At 42.7% G+C, this 21,279-nt stretch overlaps 1 protein-coding gene across 1 annotated transcript; it reads right to left on the bottom strand.

Moving 5' to 3' along the window:
- Nucleotides 1-14,325: 14,325 nt before the first annotated feature.
- tmem174 (transmembrane protein 174) lies at nt 14,326-18,428 on the bottom strand. The gene is made up of 2 exons (XM_030436419.1): nt 17,828-18,428; nt 14,326-15,305 (listed from the first exon to the last, which is right to left on the bottom strand). Exons 1-2 carry the CDS (start codon nt 18,364-18,366, stop codon nt 15,197-15,199), a joined length of 648 nt encoding a protein of 215 aa, XP_030292279.1. The 5' UTR covers nt 18,367-18,428; the 3' UTR covers nt 14,326-15,196.
- Nucleotides 18,429-21,279: the final 2,851 nt, after the last annotated feature.

The raw sequence follows: 21,279 nt of genomic DNA, 5'->3' as shown, positions 1-21,279 counted from the left end.
CCACCACTGCAGCTCTTTAATCACCCCGTCCCTCCCAGATGCCTGAGGAAGACACAAAAAGAAGAGTAAGTCTGATTCAGAGAGAAGTCTGCGCTCGGGGAGCCGACGTGAGAAAGTTTTCAGGTGTCAGGGGTGAGAGGTTGAAGGTCCCGGTAGTGTGGGTGGTTCTGATGAAGCCCTGTGAGCAGTTAATGAGGGCTGAACAGACACACCGATCACCCCTTGTAATTTGCGGGGGGCTAATCGCTGAATATTCCCCTTTGACAAGAGAGATTACAAGCGGAGCCCAGGGCCGGACAATAGAGATTTGCCATGTAATGTCTCCACTATAGACTCGGGACACAAAAAAAGAGGGTGGATCAGACCGTAGGAGCGAGGAATTAGAGGAGGACGAGGCAGGGGAGGGGGGGGTCGATGTGACATCGGCCAAGAGGTACCACCTTTGGGACAATGTGAAGATGGGGAGGGGGGTGGTAGCGGGGCGAGGAGGGGGAGGGGTGGCGGGGCAGGGAGGGAGACAGGGGCAGCACAAAGCCTGGCATCACATGGGTCAGCTATGACCTAAGAGAATGACCGTGTGTGCGGGGTGTAATGATGAGATTAGAATGCTCTATTTACTTTTGTTTCGAGCTTTAAAGCCGCTACAATCCAAATTTTTATTACTAATGGATCACATGACTAATGGGCGGCAAAACCCCACAGAAAATCTCTCATTCTCTCATCTCTCAATCTCTCATTATTGTGATTTCAGCAAAAAAAGCTCAAATAAGTCTTACAAGGCATTTAAGAAGCTAGCATGACGGGCTAGGCTAGCGTTTGCATGTTGCTGGCTTGCTAGCGACTTAGCCGCTAGCTCTGCAGCTAAGTCGCTATGCCTGCAAGTAGTCGCTACATCATCACGCCTGTCCCTTTAGTGAAGGCAATCCAGTTTCTAGTGTCCAGCTTCTGTCAACAATACGGCTGTGATATGGTAGAAATCATCTTGATGCTAATAAAGACATTTTCTGATCAGATCTGTAGGCGTGTGTATGTCATTGTGCATGCAAATATAACATATCATATCTGTGAGGCATTACACATTTGGACCACTGAAATTTGTTGTTATAACTTATCATCACCCACGATGCACTGCACTTTTCAATGTCGGAAAAACAAGAAAGACAGCGCCGAAGTTAGCTCATTTGTGATCCAACGGCGAAATCCAAAGCTGATCCTCGTGATAAACCCGAAACCTCATGCTGTATTCGGTCATATTAACCTATAATATAAGTCTCTCAATGTAATGTGCATTACACGGACCACCGAGGTAAGTATTTATAGTGCATTCACACATGTAAGAGTCCCATGCTCCTTTTCGTGTGGAATAATTTCGCCTCTGTAAAACTCATCTCAGTCACTGAAAACCACTAAGGCGAGCTCTGCCTCATTGAGTTATGAGCTTTCCATGTGCTTGATGGATTGAGACCTCAGTCCTCCCCTCGGGTCGTCCTCCCAGAGCCAAAATGACATTCATGAGGCAAGTGGTTGATAAACACTTAGCAAGCAGCATAACATTTAGTGAAAATGTGACACAAGAATCCAAATTTGAGTCCCGAGAATCCTCCAAATGTGCTTTAAGTGATTGTTTAATCGCTCGGGGACAGCAAAAGAAGCCGTAAACAAAACACCATCAACGGTTTAGAAACGAAATGCCGCACTCGTCGTCGCCATCGCACCTTAAAAGTGCACAGCTGAGGGGCTACAGAAGCTTCAACGGATGTATTAGGAAGGGTAAGGGTTTATAACTACACAGATCCTCCTCAAAGTTTCTTCATCAGGGGGCCATAACGCGAGAGCACCAGAGACTTCCACTTACTTCTAATTTAGCCTTCCGCTATCTTGAAAGGGGATAAAATAATTTAATCGAGAGGCTTTTCTAGCCTTTACAAATGTTTTCAGACCAACAATGAACCGTTTCAGGGGGGTTGTAACTTTAAAAATAAATGTGTCCACCATTTTACTGTCACCCATGACTGCATTCATACTTGTTAAGTAATAACTTTTAGCAGGGATAGCCGTTCCAAAAAAATGAAAAGATGCCTTGCTGCCTTTTAATTGCTACTTTTTTAGCGCTGGCTAACTGCGAGTTTCACAAAGTCTACCAGCATCTTTTAAGGTGGAACATTTTCTTGCATGTTACCCAAACGTGAGTTGGCGTCATGAAATAAATCAGCAGACCTTAAATCTGTTTGACCGTGTTTTTTTGTCTTTTGATTTCTCCAACTCTGGACATTTTATTCCCTCACCTCCTCATGGAAATATGGCGGCGGAGTGGCGTTCCAATGCGCTTCCACAGCGATACACTTAAGACGGCCTGCTAGATACGATGCAAAGTTCATCCCTACATAATTTTGCGTGAGATTGCGTTGTTATAAACGCTGGCGTGATCGGGCCTTTTATAAACTATAAACAGTCACAGCAGGGAGCGTTTCCAGGATAGCGAGGGGGCAACATGTGACAGAGGTCAGGCTAACGGAGGCTCAGCCGGGCGCCATATTGTTGTGAATCAGAGGAAAGCGAAATCTAAAACTACAGCTGCCGTTCCTGTTTTTATTTGTCTCCTGTTCTGCGTTATCTACACTTACTTTAGCCCACTTGTTGTCTCCTCTTTTTGTTTTCCATCTCCCTTTGACATCCTCCGTGTCAGTCATAGCTGAGACGTGCGGCTTTTTGTTTTGCCAAAACATCCTTTGGGTTTGGCATGAGCGGGGAAACCAAAGGATGCATGCAACATGTTGTACGACTCGGCGAAGACAGCCAGACAGCTTTTTTTTTTTTTCATTCCCTCCCTTCGCCTTAGTGGGGACCACCAAAGACGTCAGCGTCGAACTCAAATTAATTACGATCTCGAGGATGATCCAACATCGTCTGACTTTAACTGCGTGTTTCTGTCCCGTCCCGTCCCCAGGCGCTTGTGTTTGTGTGCATTCACTCTTCAAGCGCTATTTCACATATCTTCTCATGCACTAAAAGGAGCTCCAGTCCCAAAAGGCTCGGCGACGGTCATGGGAATCTGCGGCTGCACATTGAACGTAAACTCCCAGTGGCAGTCCTGATGCGAGTCCGTCCGCTCTGAACATGCACGGAATAATCTGTGAAGCCGCGGGCCGTGTCGCTGGCACTTCGGGGGGAAATGTTACTCCGTCTCACGCACAGTTTCGGGGGCACAAAGATGAAACCCGAGGTGCCAGGAGGGAGACTCGGGGGTAACATGCTGGAGACCCAAAGGTGAAGATCCTGTGCCTTGATTTAACAGCTGAAGTTTTGAAAGCCCACTGCATATAAAAGCCTGCCATCAACACATATAATCTCTTAGCTGAGCCCATTGAAAGCTGGGTCCCAGGGGTTAATTCTCCCATCACTCCATGTTTGAATCAACTCCTGACTCACATTGAGATGAAAGCCACGGAGTCCCAGGACTGAGCCCGGACTCCGAAGGCCCGCTGATTCTGGACGACTGGAGCAGATTATTGCATGTTCGTCTCGTCAGACCTCCATCGGGACAGGAAAACTGAAAAGAAAAACAATAATTAGAGATAATTGCTTGTGTCCAAACACGAGCGTTAAAGCCCTCCTCCCTCCCATCTCCTTTCGTAGTATGTGAGGTGGAATGAAAGGGACACCCCCCTGTTTTGACAGCTGGGCAGGCGAACATAATTTGTGACAGCTGAACTGAAACGTCTTTAACCGCAGGGACAGACACAGGGAGAGGAGAAGGATTTGGGCCAAGGGAGAAAAATGGGGGGAGAGAGAGAGAGAGAGCAACAGAAGGAAGATCAGAAGGAAGAAGATGTCAACGAAAGGAAAAAAAAAGAGACAGAGAGAGAGAATAGGGGGAGAAGTGATTGCCATGTAGAGGGTGGGATTACAGCAGAAAAAGGGATGAGGGAGGTTAAAAGGGGGGGTGGGGGGGTGGGGGGAATTAGTCACACACCATAAACTTTGAAGAGAGGTAGAATTTAAAATAACCCACAAAAAAGAAAAACTAGAAACCGGACAAGAGGCGGCTTAACATCAAATGCATGCGAGTGGAAACGAGAGGGAATATTTAAACAACAGAGCTCGGCTGAACATGGTGTCATGCCGGGTTTGACACATTGGGTTAATTTGCTGCTCCCTGGAGGTGACCCTTGAACTTCGGGGGACTTCGGGGGTCGAATCGAGCTCAAAGTGAGACAGCCAAAATCATGTTAGTCTGAGGAGCCGGGTCACGGGTCACCTCTGAGATCCTCGGTATATAGGCCAAAACAAGGACCATATGTGGACGGAAACACATTTGAAACAAAAATAAGTTCCCGATTTTTTTTTTCCGTCCACACTCCGCTTTTTTTTTTTTCTTCCCCTCTCCTCTCGACCCACCGCAGACTCTCTGCCCCCTAATTCAATAAAGTCATAAATACCGCCGTAACGGCAAATTGACATGATGTTGGCTGCGCGCCCTTTAAATTGTCAGTGACAGAAGTTTTCCCAGAGGTGGAATATTAATACAAACACAGGATTTCTTTTCCAAAATAGCCGGCTTCCCAAAGTCCTCCCGTGTTTACTTTTCTCCGCTCTCCTAATTTCTGTTAGTGTGAAATGTTATACTTAACTGTTGTGTTCGCTGACGGGGGGGGGGAGGAGGAGGAGGAGGAGGAGGAGGAGGAGGGAGGAATGGAAACCTGGGAGACGGGAGAGTAATCCTTATGGGGGGCATCGCTCAGGCCAGATAAGTGAGTCTCTGTCCTTTCAAAGCTGGCCGGGAAGGCTGCTTTTCAGTGTCTGGAGAGTTTGAGCAAATTGCCGATTAATCACCTTCAAACGGTTAATACACTGACCATTAATTATTTCTTGCGATTTGTTTTGTGTTGCAGGTTCTTTCACTCGTGCTTCAAAACGTAATGAGTCGTGATTCCCCCCCAAATATATTCAATATCATTACTACACTGCTTTCTACTCGTTTTTAGTGACTTGGTGTCATCACACTGGTTAGTACGTCTATTTTTATTCCGCCTTTAAGAGCAGAATCTTGCAGTGTGCTTCGGGATTGGAAACAAATAAGACGACAGACGTTTTAGCGATCTTAAAGCGAAACTCTCGCCAAAAAGCAACTGAGGCTTTATTTGGGATTGAATATGAGTCAAACCTTCGTGTGAAAGCATAATTACGACGAAAGAGGCACTTTTAAGATTTACCGTAGTTTCGGTTTTGGGCACGTTCATTTTGAATGGGAGTGCATGGGGCAAGACATGCTAGCATCAAAATCGCTATTTTCAGAACACTAAGAAGGCGCGACACAACATGAAACTTTGCTCGTAGCATCACTAAGGTCTCTACTCATGAACAAGAGCATTGAGAACATTGTTTGTGTACACAGAGTTTATGAAAAAGAAGGTTTTTGAACTACTCACGTTTGCTGCTGCATCTCCTGTGTGCCGTCATGGCAGACAAAAAGTGTCGATCCCTGAGTGCGACCTGACAGGTGTGTACACAAACAATGTTCTCAATGCTCGTGTTCATGAGTAGAGACCCTAGTGATGCTACGAGCAAAGTTTCATGTTGTGTCGAGCCTTCTTAGTGTTCTAAAAATAGCGATTTTGATGCTAGCATGTCTTGCCCCATGCACTCCCGTTCAAAATGAACGTGCCCAAAACCGAAACTACGGTAAATCTTAAAAGTGCCTCTTTCGTCCTTGCCTCTTTGGTCCTTGTTTTGGCCTTTCGTCGAAGGTTTGACTCATATTCAATCCCAAATAAAGCCTCGGTTGCTTTTTGGCGAGAGTTTCGCTTTAATACATCATGTCTAAATTTCTGCCTATAAACTACATAAAGCTAATTCAGGTCACACTCGGGGATCGACACTTTTTGTCTGGCATGACGGCGACGCACAGGAGGTGCAGCAGCTAACGTGAGTAGTTCAAAAACCTTCTTTTTCATAAACTCTGTGTACACAAACAATGTTCTCAATGCTCTTGTTCATGAGTAGAGACCCTGGTGATGCTACGAGCAAAGTTTCATGTTGTGTCGAGCCTTCTTAGTGTTCTAAAAATAGCGATTTTGATGCTAGCATGTCCTGCCCCATGCACTCCCGTTCAAAATGAACGTGCCCAAAACCGAAACTACGGTAAATCTTAAAAGTGCCTCTTTCGTCGTAATTATGCTTTCACACGAAGGTTTGACTCATATTCAATCCCAAATAAAGCCTTGGTTGCTTTTTGGCGAGAGTTTCGCTTCAAGACGACATAAACAGGGAGAGAAATAAAAACTACAGGAAGGCAACTGAACAGGTGGGTCAAGGTTTTAAGTCCTAAGGGAGAGAGTTCTCAAGAAATGGAGCTTGTCAATCTTCCTTTTTGTTTTGTAATCGTTGTTTTTATGGCTCGGACTGCACCAATCGACTGTAAGGATTTTCTTTATGCAGTAATCTTAACTCCAGGTCCTTTTACGCTTAGTTTGGAGCCTCACTCCACAACAAAGATCAATCCACGGATAAAGACCATGTGATGCAGGTGAAAAGCTTCAGATGAAGCTGATAAATGGACCTTGAGTGAATAATAATGCCTCAGAACACCACTGCTACTCATTCCGGGGTCAAGAATAAGGACTTGTGTTGTTATTATATCATTCTAATGGTTCAGAAAGTCTTCGAAAAAGGAAGAACTGACCATAAACTGCGTCCAAAAAGCTCCTCTGCGGCGCTTCAGTTATTAATATTGGTGTTGGGTTACACAACCCTTGAAAGTTCATCCTGTGATACGGACATATTTCTGACACAAGGGAACCTCGCCTCCATTTTTCAATGAAATCCACTTTATAACGTCCCACATTTAAAGACTCGTACTTGTTAAAGTCATATAAAACTCCCATAAGAGCCGAGGCCACTTATCATACACAAAATGAAATACTGCTCTTACAGCGAATCCAATCGTCTCGCAACTCTTTTTCCACATGACATGTCCTCCTGCGGCGTGACAAAGCGCTGACCCTTACAAGAGACACATGTAATAACACTCAGAACACACTTAAATCCGCCGCGGTTGCCCTCAGAGCACATATATGGTTATTTCCAATAAGGCGGCAGATGAAGCTGACCCCGCGGAATGAGCTCAACACCTGCTCTCTGAGGTGAGCCGGGGAGGAAGCCCGGCTGTAAAACACTGTGAGGGGAAAGTTATTAGAGAGGGAGGGGACGGACGGAGGGGGGAGATGACTTTATCATGGCCGCGCACAGTCGCTGGATTACGGTCAATAAAAGAGAGTTGATTGTAGCTGATAGTTTTGCCACATTAGCTCTGGAAAACGAGGAAGTTGTATCAGCGTCCGTCTCGAGGAGTGTGTGTGTGTGTGTGTGTGTGTGTGTGTCACCAGTATGAATAGTACTTGAGTAGAAATCTGATCTGATATTAAACGTAATTGTCAAAAGTAATTATTCTTATTTTTTTCAGCATGTCTCAGCATGTTTTTTATTCTAATTACTGGAATCAGTGTTTTTTTGTTTGTTTTTATTATCTGATTGCAGATTAAATAAATGAGTATGAAAAGTAACTATGTGCCACAGTAAACTTCATATTAAATACATGTAGTGGAGTAAAAGTACAGTACACGATACAATATTTGCCTCCAAATGGAGTCAAAGCATAAAGTAACAGGAAATGAAAATAATCATCATCACTCCTTGAGTAAATGTACTAAGTTACATACCACAGCTGTGTGTGTGTGTGTGTGTGTATGTGTGTGTGTGTGTGTGTGTGTGTGTTTTGCACGCAACTCAGCAGCTGTTTGCATACACAGTGTGTTAGCATGTCTCCAAGTAGCTGTACGCAGAACCTGTAAGCCTGTCTGTGCATATGGTGTGTGTTAGATAGTGGTGGAATTGTGTTTTTCCTGTGTGTGCGTGTGTGTGTGTGTGTGTGTGTCTGTAGCCCAGCTCCGAGAAGAGGATGAGTATGTAAATGGGTTATTATGCCGAGGAGGTCTGCAAATCATTTCCTGTGGGCTGACTATTTATCAGATCCCCTTGAGGTTTAGACGCTCCTCTCGCAAACTTGTCTGCTTGTGTGTGTGTGTGTGTTTGCTTGTGTTTATTTGTGTGTGTTTGAGGGAGAAAGAAGAAGAGAAACCCCAAAATTAAACGAGTTTGTTTACCCTGCATCTTAAGTATAAAAAGAGCTGATAATTTGCATTTTTCACCACCTTCACCAGAGGAAACGCAATAAAAAGTGCGAGGACTTTTCATCTGAAAGTGACAAACCAGTCGAATCAGTTTGAGACTGACAGCAAACAAAACAGTGAAAAAAAAACACTAAGTGCGTGTGTGTGTAGTGTGTGTCTGTGTGTGTGTGTAGTGTGTAGTGTAGTGTGTGTCCCTCCACCTTCAGACACCAGACCTGCTCGCTGGGTGGTGACACTGCTGGCGAGCGAACTGAAAAACTGCAAACGACAAAAGCTGCAACAACAGGAAGATAATTCAGATTTGATTGGTTTCACGTGTTCTTCATAAACAACAAAGTTTTCCTGTGCCTCCAGCGTGTTTTCCTGCAAACATGGAATCCATTTGTCCCCCCTGTCTTCATGCCCTGCAGTTGCAACAGGGCTCTTACGTAGCAGCGCACGCACACACACACACACACACACACACAGGGAGAGAGAGAGAGAGTGAAATGAAAGCAGAGCGAGCCCACCACTGCGGCACTGGGAATCTTTTGATATACGCTCAGGAACTTATTTTGAAAACAGCCACTTTCAGACGCTAAATATAATCTCGAGGGGACTCTGAGACGAGAAATGTGAATGAGGCTCGCCAGATCGGCCTCACCCCGTCAAAATAAATGTCCTGACAGAAGCCCTGAGAGTGCTTTAATGTCATTGTAGTGAAAAAAGTTTTTCCTCCAACAGAGCCAGCTCCACACATGCATGTACGTAAAGAGGGCATTTAAAGGTCTAGTCCGCTCAAATAGAGGAAAGTGAAGAGCTGTGATTACTTTGAACAGGACATGTTGCACAAAGTCTTTGGTCTTTTATATTCGTATCTGTATTATTACCTCTAATATTACTGTTTTTGTTACCTGTTTAGGGTTGCTGCTACAATCTGGCGCGGTACATGTTGAATTAACGTGCTTGGAGGAAATAAGAGTTTGGGTTCTATATGTCCAAGTTTGGAAATATCTGTCTGACGTTTCAATAGAAGCTTAGTTTTGTTCTGGGTACTCACATATATTAATTAAAACAATGTATATTCAAAGACATTGAAGAGCAACATATCTGTCTAGAAAGTGTCTCTATGACTCTAAAATAATCCACATAGCACCACGAGATGTTCACCCTGACACACAATTCTTTCAAAAACAATTAATAATAAGTTAGATTTCTCAGACTTTTCTCTGATCATTGTAAAAACAAAAAACTGTAGTTTTACCTCTAAAAGCCTTTAAAATCCTTTAAAATAAAAGATCTGAAATGAGATAATCACTCTTTGACAGAACTGCTCACATCATATGAAAAAAAGAGGATTGACCCTCCAAATGCAGATTATTTATCTGTGATAGGCCAGTATCGGATCATAATATCTGCCCGGTGACACATCGGTCAGGATCTGCTCACGATTGCTTTTGTATTAAAGGGTCAAGAAACTAAAAAATGTTGGGAACCACTGCCTGTGAGCCTGGAGGTTAGTAGGAACATGGTCGGAACATTTTGCAATTTGGATAGACCCCCTTTAATGAAAGCTTGGTTACATTAAAAAAAAAAAAAAAAAATGAAATGTCTGCACACATAAAAACTTTAATAAAGTACATTTTCTTGATGTCACTGCTCACTGCTGATGATTCAGTAGGTTCGTTAGCTTTAAAGAAATAAGCAAGGGCGTCGCTTTGTGATGAAAAGTGGTGGAGACACAGAAAACATGTCACAAGTTACGTTTCAATATAAACACTTCTGAGTGGTACAATTCAAAGAACTTTAAAGCACGTTTAACAGGCAAATTGTTTCAAAATGAAGGGTCAGTAATTCAAATACACGTTCATACACACCATTGTAACCCAGCACAGAACTCAAGGGTGTCGACTTGTGCTCAGAGGAGAAAAACTGTATTTTTAAACAGCCTTCAGGATATATGATTTTAAGATGATGTAATGAGGCGTTCGTATGAGGTCAGAGAAGATAACAAATGCATAATGCAAAATTTAATGACGCATTAAATTTCATTCTATCAGATTGGTTTGTTAACATTTTTTTATTTCAAGTAAAGAAAGAAAATGATGCTTTTAAAAAGTGTTGGGGACACTTTTTAAGAAGTCCCCAGTGTAAATGCATGAATACTGTGCAGTCAATCTTTACTTTAAACTACTTTAAAACCTTAAAACTTCCTAAAGACAGTAAATACGGCGTGTCATTCATTTTGAGGAACTCTGAATTGAAAATGTCTGTTTTAAGGACGCTTAGGGAGTCCAGTCAGTGCAAATATCAGACGTATGATATATAAGATGATACAGAATTTCAAACTTCTCTACAGCACTTGTAAAAAAAAAAAAGGAGAAAGAGATGACACGTGATGGCTCTTTCTAAAACGAGGCAAAAAGGAAAAGAAGCCCGAGGCACAACAAAACAGGACGTATTTTCACAGTCACTAAACACATACCAGCACGTGCAATAATCAGAACCAGAATCCCTTTTTTTTTTTTTATTGGCCAAGTACGTGTACACATATCAGGAATCTGACTCCGGCTAGAAACAAGGACAAGAACTGAACAAATAAGTTAAAGGTAGAAAAGTAAAAACTGGTGCTGCAGCAGCGTGTGTGCAGGGAATGTGAGTGTGTATACAGAATATAAAAAGTCAAGTCAGCTGTGGAGAACATCAGGAGTAAAACAGACAATTAAACGTTGGATAAAATGATACTAAACGAAGATAAATACAAGAGGCGTACGGATTTATGCACATTAAAACCAGCTGGGAGTTACTTATTACCTCTTAAAATATGTAATCAGTAATGTAACCCAATATCACAATATCAAAGTAATGTAACTTGATTACTTTCCGATTATTTGGTGTCATGTGTGAACTAATATCGCTTTATTCTAACGTTGTAATCCTGTAAGTAATCACAGTTTTACTGTATGTATCTGTAATCTGATTACATCTCTTTTTCTGTCACTTTCACAGGGATACAGTTACCTTTTATTGGATTGTTACATATATTCAGTCACTCCGCAAGCCTGACCGTGAGCTTGTATACGTGTGTGTGTTTTTATTCATACTGATAGTGACAGACTTCTGATCTCAGATCTGTTTTTGTCGTAGCTTCTGCACTTTGGGATGTTGGTCGTGCAGTATTTTTGGGGGGATCAAAAGTATCCGTAAAGCACAACACACAAATTCAGGTATGTCCACAATCAGGTGAAACACAGTAGCTTTTACTTCTGACAACCTTCATACAGAATATACAAGTAGACAGTTTGGAATAAGATGCACGTAAGGAGGAAGAGAAGTGGTAAATGTCACGTTAAGAGGTTAAACCAGTTCCTCTGTGTACGTTCATTGAAACCTGGGAACAAAACTCCCCTCTGAAGCTTTTTTTCCTTCCACACCGTCAGAGTTGCAGCTTTTTGTCAGTCAAAACAAAGACAAAGCTCCTCCAACGCTGCATTACAACCAGCTATCCCCAACCAACAACACAACCAGCTCAAGTTACAGTCCAAACACACGCCGGCCTCAGCTGTTTGTGAGTCTCTCAAGTCTTATTAGCAATGCACCATATGGGGAGTACGGCGGTGCAACAATGCCGAACACAAAGCGCCGCAGAGCGAGGTCACTGCTAATTACTCTGCAGTCTGATGGTGATTTCCAGGGATTATCTGACCCCTTTGGTATTTCTTCTTCTTTTTTATTATTTCAAAAGGGGGTAAAAAAGAAAAAATGTCATCCCTGATGTTAGTTTCCAAATCCGTCCACAAATGTTTAGCTGGGAGCACATGTGGTTTAGCTGAGAAAAGGGGGCCCTTCCTCCTGCTCCAATCAAACCCACTTCACTGTAGTGGCCCCACAATACAACAAGCGCGTCCTGGAAAACACGTGACAAAAAACTACAGGAGAAGAAGAAGAAGAAGAAGCTGGTGCGAGTCCAGCAGGGGTGGATGAATACTCACAAGTAAATAAATAAATAGGAAAAAAAGGAAAGAAAAAACACCTGTTGCCTTCAGAATAAACTCGTTTTGAATCCACCTCGTTGGAAGAAAAACACATCGGACGTGTTTTTATTTTAAAAGCAGCCAAATAATTTTCAACGAGAGCGTTTTTTTTATTTCTTCATATTTTTAATCTTTTAAAGCACCTCCAGCTGGAAATAATAAAAATGGTTTCCTTTTATTATTAACCACACGATTACTGATAGTAATCTATTCATAACCTTAAAGAAACTCATATCAGGCCTCACGCGCTCCTCTCGAGGGGGATTCTGTGAGCGACTATTTCCACTTTTCTTTTTCTTTTTTTCTCCCTTTTCTCGTTTTATTTCGGAGTTGTTATCGTTCAAGCATGTTCCGCAATACTTTCATAAATCGTCTCCAATGCTCCATGGATGGTGATATAATGGAGGAGGAGGAGGAGGGGGGAGGCTTGTCGGCCACCCGCGTTTTTTTTTTTTTACTGTGCTGTAAAAATAATGAAAGTCATATTGCGCTGCGGTTTTCAGATCTGCTCAGGCGAGCGGCGCAAGTTCGAAGGAGGTCCTGAGATGTTTTCTAAACTGCTGTGAATTTTCATTTTTCCACTTTATTTTTTTTTTCTCCTCCCAACTTGTGCGTGTGTTTTCTTGGAGAACAGCCGTCGGTTAATTTAGGAGGATTTGAGAAAGTGTTAGAGACTGAGAGAGATTTTTTTTTTTTTTTTTTTTTTTTTAAATTTAGTCATCGAGATAATATTTACAGATCCGAGTGCAGCAACATGTCATTTCTAATTTAAATAGCTCAAGATTTAAAGAAAAAAGCACTTTAACTTCAGTTTCGACAGTCAGTTTGTGAATAATCAGTAACAAAACGCTCAGTGTGCAGAATTAACTCCCATGTGTTTCAGATTTATTCGCCTTTATTGTAAATATTCTATATTTTTTGTCATTTTGGAGGTTTTAAGAGGAGCTGGTGTCACTATAATAAAAAGTTTGAACCAGTTAAATAAAGTTTAAATAAAGTTTTTCTTCCTTATCCAATCACAATCAGGCTAAATTGATAAATCACGATCCAATGAATGAATCTGTCGATAAACATGCGACGAAAGAAACCGATTCTTGTTTTTGTGATCACGGTTTTAAACACGCGGCTGTTTCTGCGCGCCACCGTCACACAAATCATCTGTTTATCCAAATTCATAATCGATTTAATTTAATTCACTTGTCTAAGTAGGATCACCAGGCAGTTACTGGCCGAAAATATAACGAAGGAGGGAATTAATTCACGAATAACAACGATTGTTTCAGGTGAGTTTATTTTTGAATCACCTTTAAACAGCAGGCGGTTCCAACTAAGAGACATATAAAAGGAAAATATACTTAAAATAGTATTTAATTGATTAATAACCAAAAATAAAAGATAATAGGCTAAATAAGAAAATGATGAATTTAACAGAAGGATAAAAGTCACGGGAAGTTGCAAAACCTGAATAAACATTTACTATACTTACTTTAACTATCATTATTATTATTATAATTATAATTATCATTAATATTATTATTATCATTATTATTATTATTATTAGGCTATTATTATTATTATTATGACTTGACTGTGTGTTCCTCCACAGTCCCGCTGCAGCCACCTGACCTGACCCTGTGACTGGAGGTGTATTGATTTCCTCAGTGTTTCTGCCCCCGTGTGGTGCAGCGACATGTGTGTTGATCCTGCAAACAGTAAACTACACTCAGCTGCACGAGCCTGCAGGAGGACCAGAGTACAAATACTCGATTACAAGTACTGCATGTGCAATGTGCGGTAAAAGAAAGCTGCATTGGAATTTACTCTAAAAGTACAACTACTCATTATGCAGAAAACATACATGTATTATTGTATTAGGTCACATTTTATAATAACATCATGAATAAAGGGTGAATTGTATTGTTCATTAAACTTTATTTAATAGTTATTTTAGTGTTAACAAGGGATGAAATGCTCTTTAAACCATGAATTAAGTAATTGTGAAGGTTTTTAAAAATTAATAAGCATATAAAGCTTTTATTGTATACATTATCTTGGATTATAATTATTGATGCATCAACATGTAAAAATACCTTAAAGCTGCAGAACTGAGGATCAATCAAGTGTTTTCTGACAACAATATGTCATGTTTTATTTGTTGATCACATTTCATTTTACAAAAATCTGAAAAAGTCAAAGTTTGTAATTGAGTAAAAAGTAGAAACATTTGCATCTGGATTGATGAAGAAGCAGGAAGTTGCAGAAAATGGAAATACTCAAAGTACATGCGCCTCATGATTGTACTTAAGTAACGAGTACTTAGTTACTTCCCATCGTCGGCGCTCTAAACACATTTTAGCAGATGTCTCCTCGCGTCGAGGTGATCGTCCTGTGACCTCCACGCCGCCTTCAAACGCTGCACACAAACATGATAAAATGCTGCCAATATGTGAACAATTACAACTCCAAACTAAATTAAATGGCCGTTATGACTTTTTTCCTCTTTTGATGTTCATTTTCTCGCAGCAGGAGAAAACAGTTCCTTGTTTTTTTCAAAGGACCTCTGCTAAATTGTCCCCATGTTTGTTTCGGGCCATGGTGGCTGTCTTACATGTCAACATTTCCCCTGCCAACATTTAATGGCCATGTACAGTGGTTTGTGCAGCTATCGGGAGACAGCGAGCGCCGGATAAAATGTGTGTGTTTTTATGCTGAATATAAATTTAGTATCTTTAGGTTTTTCCAAAAAACCTTCAGAGCCCTCAGATAGAGCTGAGTCTGTCCATAAATCTCCATTTTAATGAGGTTTTCTTCTTCCAGGGAGCCTCATCTTGGTGGATTGTGTGACTTCATACATAATTATTGTGGTAACTACATGATAACAGCTGTGAGAGGAAAGTGAAAACCTCATCAAATCACTTTGATGAATCATCTGTGAACCTATTGACACGCAAAGAGGAAGAGAAGGACGGGAAATGCCGGGATTTCAGGAGGCGTTTAGGTCCGATTGTGTTTGTGGATGGAAGGGTAGATGTCCTCGTACGCAGGTGGACGTGAGCGGGTAGAGCCGCTGTCGCCGCCGTCGCGTTGTCTTTCCTCTTCCGACCTACAAGGAATCAAACCAGGTGTCTCAGGCGGGATGGTTTTAAAGGACAAGTCTGCCTAAAGATCACAATTCAGCCTTTATCTGCACATCAGCATGACAGTGGAAAGCAAAGCAGCGTTGCAGCGTTGTCTTAAACAACTGAAGTACAGGACAGAAAATGTCCGTGGTAAAAGACCCAAATTGGCTTGAAAAGATTATTTACACCCCTACGTGCAGTCGAGACAGACCGCTAATGCTTTAAGCTTAGCATCTCATGGCTACCGAAGACTCAGATTACACCGGATGAGCTGTTTGGAGCCATTTTACCTCACGTTTTAAAACCAGTCCCCATCTACTTCGGTTCTTTAGAAAGTTGCCATAATGCTGTTTTGCCACGAAGCCCCAGAAATGTTTCACCGACCACCAAACCTCACCTGACTTTCCTTCTGCCCGAGTCGATGACGGCTGAATATTTCATTTTTGAGCGAACTCATCCTTTAACTGAACAGCTGGCTAATATCCGAATGTTTACAGGCCCCAATTGGTCATGCTTAAAGCGAACGCCAAGGAAGCCGATTGCCCTTTAAAGGGAAAAAAACCAACCGAGGTGGAGCGATCTCCGCCTTGATCGTTCCTCGCTCTGGCGTTAACCACTGGAAACACACGGAAACAGGTCAGAAGTTGTGACAACATAAGTGAGAGCTGGTGAGCGGAGCATGTGTTCATACGATCGGGGCAGCAGTTTATAGTTATCCTAGGTTAACTGTATTATTCCTGCTGTCTGCTTTTATTAACGCGAATGACTTTTCCTGGAAACCTGCTGGGAGTAATCGCCTAAAAACAATAAAAGAAAGTGAAAACTTGTAACTTTCCACTAATGGAGTGCAGCTTTGTGTTCGGGCAGGACGCCGGTCCAGGGATATTTGATTGGATTTCAAATAAATCCTGCAATTATTGGAAAGAAACTTTTTTTGTGCGTGACGCTACACGGCGTCATGTTTCCCCTCTGCATTGTTCGGTTCAGGGAACAGGTGGGAAAATATGAAAAACTCCCGCCACAAGTTGCTTTTCCTTTACAAAGCACATATACACCGTTAAATGTGTTTGATATGACGCTAGACTGCTAATCCCACATTTCCATGATACGGCACAGCACGGGGTGATTAAATGAGAAGACGGGCAGCTATCACGGTCTTAATTGCGCTCATTCCAATGACACAGGCTTATTTTATCATATGAAAAAGGGGTTTAATTTGGTACTTTTCCAGTGCGACAATAATCAGTATATAATAAGCAAAGTACAGTAATCTATGTGAATCAACAGCCAAGTGGAAAGAGGGATCTTGTGGTTAATAAGAAATTAACTTTGGCACGCTGTGTCTGTTTTAATGTGCACTGCGAGGACCTGTGACGCTTTAACCCTCAAATCGGATTGAAGATTAACCATCTACCTCTGGCTGGCCTTACAGACGGCAGGGTCAACAAATGGCATGCTGGGTAAAATGCAAGACTCGGCCTCTCTGGGATCCAGTGCGTGTGGATAACCTGTGGTAACAGCATGTCTGAGTAATGGAGGAGCCCAGCAGGAATTACAAAAAAAGTGTTTCTGAAAGGTTCCTTAAAAGTTTGACAAATGTCCGTCATGTAAGAGCTGCTCCCCGGTGGTGGAAGAGGCACTCAGATCTTTTACTTGAAGGGGAAGTCTTGTGTAAATGATTCATTCTCAGTGGAGGTTTTGGAATTAGTCTGATTGATTGCCTCAGCTGGCAGCCCCAAAATGGCACTCAAAGTAACGGCAGCTAAAAGTGTTTGTTTATGCTACTGGCATCCTGAGGTTGTTATACTACGACTGGCAACATTACGGAACTGTTTCTTACAGACACGGGCCTTTTCTGTTAAATAATAAGATCATTTTCTTGAACAGAGCAGCAGCTGCTAACCGGTTAGCTAACCTATTAGCACAAAGCACACAGCCCCTGAGCAGAACAGAACCACGGCGGCAGCGACTGACTTCTTCGGCGTGCACCTTAAGCGGCTGAAGCACCACTTATGCGGCTAACGTTAGCAAGAAGCGCACAGCCTCAGAGCCAAAGAACAGAGCCGCTGCAGCAACAACAGCCTTCTTCAGAAGCTAACGTTAGCACGAAGCACACAACCACAGCTGTGAGGAGTAGCTGCCGTGCTTGGTAGCCTCTTCGGACTGAGATACCTTCATGACAGCTATTTTTCGTGTGTTTATATGATTTGATATTTTATGATGTATTACGCTAAAAAAAAGGCTAACAGAGCTTGTTATACGTAGGGAGCTAACCGCTAACACATCTCTACAGCTGGCCAATGGGAGCTACATGGCAGCTGGTGTCAGTGTAGTCAGGTGGCTCACGTTCATGTGACTATTAAAAGTGTACCAAAACCATTTTTAAGCAAAAGTAACTGTAGAAATACTTATTTTGGTGATTTAAAAAAAAAAATCAATTTTCAAAAAAGAAATTCAACCCACCAATTAAGATATAATTTCCACAGAGAAATGTTGTTTTTCTCACCTGCTCGTTCTGTGGTCTGTTCCTGTGTTGCCAGCTGAGCTTTCTTCTTCTGCAGTAAAAGCTGTGTTATCCACACAGCACACAGATTCATAAGAAGGAATGGATGCCAGGCTCACAGACCTGCCCGGCTGGAAGTCAATGGTCTGGCGTACTTCCTGGTTTCTAAAGTCATACACAGGTGGAACACACAGCATGGTTGTGGCACCACTGAACACGACTTGCTGATTTATGCAACTTAACGTAAAAGTGTGTCCCGTTGAGGTGTCCTCCATCTCGGCCACTTCCTCATCCCACTGTTTGCAGGACCAGCAGGAGAGGATCCTGAACCTCCAGACACTGATGACAATGAAAGTGCCTCCGATGATGATAATGACGGGGCCCAGGATTTGGGTCCACTCAAAGGTGCTGCTGGCTCGGTAGTGTTCCCAGCCCGTGACGGTGAAAACAACACCCACGAGGTCTATGAAGATTCCAGTGAAGAACAGGGTAGCTCCGAACTTCATCCTGTCCAGCAAAGTGTCAGGACTTGGAACCACCATGTTCGTCAAGAAGGTTTGGGGCGCTGATGCAAGCTGGTCCGTGAGTCCCCTGGTTGTCGTTTGTGTGTGTGAAGACACTCACACTGAGCAACGGCGAACGCCAAGTGAATCTGAACAAACACTGAGTTAAGAGGAGTTAAAGGTTAACCTGCACTTGAATTCCGTTGGCCATACGAATATGCAAACAGCAACTTGTCTTCAGCACGCATGAACGAACTGATCTGGACGATTTGGGGCAGAACGTGTCAGAATTACAAACGACGGAAGAATTTTAATGTACATACCACTTACATGCAGTCAAATGACGGGACTATATTAAAGGGAAACCTGTGTGCTTTGTTGTTTAAGGTCTGATGGGGTAGAAAAACAAGAAGACAAGAAGATTCCCGGCACGCATAGAACATGATCCAAAATCCAACTCGTCACATGTCATCTCACGCGGACGCGTTTCCCGTCTGCCCCCCGTTATGCATAACTTATTAGCAACGGCTCGTGCTGCAATAGCTGAACAATCGGTCCAGCATGTTAAGTGGAAAGGCTTAAAAACACATCACGCTATACGTGTTACAGTTCAGAGGGGTAAATGAGCTGCACACAGAAGTGAAAACCACACGTAGCACGCAGACATCCCACTCAACACTTCGCTGAGGGTGTCAGAGAGAAGGCTGCTGAAGCTGGCACGCCTTGTTCTCTCTGTTAGTTTCGTGGTTGTGTGTCAGTTAGGGCAGAGATGGATTCAATTTTTATTGAAAGTGTGCCAATCTATTCCTTCGCTATGGTCTCATTTAGTCAGTGTGTCTCCTCCATAGGCTGCAGCGGAGCTCGTCTGCAACACAGCGAGAAGTGTGTCTGCGCGCCACAGTGGAAAAAAAAACAAAAAAGACACGTATGTTCATGAATCTTTAATTCTGAATGCAAACACGGTGACATGCAAACACGTTTTTTCAGTTGCATTTCAGAGCAGTCTGCTCCTCTTCTCCCGGCGGACAGCTTGCGTTCGCCTGCGTAAAAGCACATCCGCGCTCGCATTGCGTGTCTCAAGCCTGCTGCTCAGGAAAGCAGGATCATGCGCCGCTTATGGCAAAGCAAAACAAAAGTTCTTCAGAGGGGAAACAACCGACTATCAAACACAAAATGCCAGTGGCTGATCAAAACCTAACCTGTGTGTGTGTGTGTGTGTGTGTGTGTGTGTGTGTCTGTGTCCTTGAATGCGTGTTTGTGTCTGTCTTTGTTTACCATGGCCACAGCTCATTTCACTTGGCACTAATGAACAAAGGGACAGATAACTATACAAAGAATCCATATGAGTGCAGTGTTTAAAAGAACCCCCCAGAATCGAAGCTGCACAGATTCTTTCAATTAGCAGACTCCAAATATTTATGGACTGAACATTTCCTCTCTGGAAGGAAAAGCAGAGTTCTGTGTGTTTCCCCTGTTGACTCACACCGGGGTGTATTGATCCCCTGGGCTTATGCTTCATTTCACTTGAGCTCTGCCACTATCCTTTCAACCACACATGTCCAACATCTCTACAGCGCTTCAGCGTCTTTTTTGAATTTTCCTTTTATTATAAATGGTCACAAAGTAGCTCCACGTCAAACGAGGACCACTAATCAGCGTTAAATGATGACGCCGGTTCACAGATGATGTCCTTTAAAGGATAAGATGCTAACAGATATGGAGGAACCAAACTCCGCCCACATACCTCCATTTCTTTCATGCACCAAAGCATCAAATCTGCACACCGTGGCCCCGGATTCACCTCAAATTCCACCTGGTTGACTCTGGAGCTTTTAGGCTGTGTAAAGAAAAAAAAAGGGATACATAAAATCCTTGTCTATCTTCCTCTGTGTGAATAGTGTCCTAGTCTTTCTCGTTCTGTGTGAATGGTGTCCACATATCTTATCCCTCTGTGTGATGGTTTTCCTGTCGCCGTCCTTCTGTGTGAATGGTGAACTCATCTCTTCTCCATCGGTGTGAATGGTGAACTCATCTCTTCTTCATCTGTGTGAATGGTGAACTCATCTCTTCTCCATCGGTGTGAAGCGTCCATGCGTCTTCTCCTCTCTGCGATTGGTTGTCTATGTCTCTTCTCTCTCTCTCTCTCTCTCTCTCTCTGAATGGTATCCCTTTATCTCATCTTCTGTGTGAACATTGCCGTCATCTCTTTTACCTCTGTGTGAATGGTGCCCATGTCTTTCTCCTTCTGCGTGGATGATATCCTTGTGTCCTCTCCTTTTGTGTGAAAATTGTCCTTGTCTCTTCTCCCTCCATGTTAAATGGTGTCCTTGTCTCTCCTCTTTAGTGTGAATTGTGTCCTTGTCTCTTCTCTTCAGTGTGAATTGTGTCCTTGTTTCTTATCTTTGGTGTGAATTATGTCCTTGTATCTTCTTCCTCTGTGTGAATGGTGTCCATGTCTCTTTTCTTCAGTGTGAATTGTGTCCTTGTCTCTTCTCTTCAGTGTAAATTGTGTCCTTGTCTCTTCTCTTCAGTGTAAATTGTGTCCTTGTTTCTTATCTTTGGTGTGAATTGTGTCCTTGTATCTTCTTCCTCTGTGTGAATGGTGTCCATGTCTCTTCTCTTCAGTGTGAATTGTGTCCTTGTATCTTCTCTTCAGTGTGAATTGTGTCCTTGTCTCTTCTCTTCAGCGTGAATTGTGTCCTTACATCTTCTTCCTCTGTGTGAATTGTGTCCTTGTCTCTTCTCTTCAGCGTGAATTGTGTCCTTTTCTCTTCTCCTCAGCGTGAATTGTGTCCATGACTCTTCTTCTTCTGTGTGAATTGTGTCCTTGTCTCTTCTCCTCAGCGTGAATAGTGTCCTTACATCTTCTTCTTCTGTGTGAATAGTGTCCATCTGTGTTGCTCATCCTTCGTTTCCTTCCTGTCTGTCCTTTCCCATACAAGGTTTCCCTTT

The sequence above is a fragment of the Sparus aurata genome, chromosome 12 (genome assembly GCF_900880675.1).
Source record: "Sparus aurata chromosome 12, fSpaAur1.1, whole genome shotgun sequence".
Classification (NCBI taxonomy): domain Eukaryota; kingdom Metazoa; phylum Chordata; class Actinopteri; order Spariformes; family Sparidae; genus Sparus; species Sparus aurata.
Note: the sequence above shows the minus strand (reverse complement) of the source record. Positions and strands in the feature narration are given on the sequence as shown.

Coding starts and splice junctions, on each gene's coding strand:
- tmem174 (XM_030436419.1), bottom strand. CDS start 18,366: ATGGTGGTTCCAAGTCCTGACACTTTGCTGGACAGGATGAAGTTCGGA. Junction 15,306..17,827: donor ACAGACCACAGAACGAGCAG/GTGAGAAAAACA, acceptor GATTCCTTGTAG/GTCGGAAGAGGAAAGACAAC.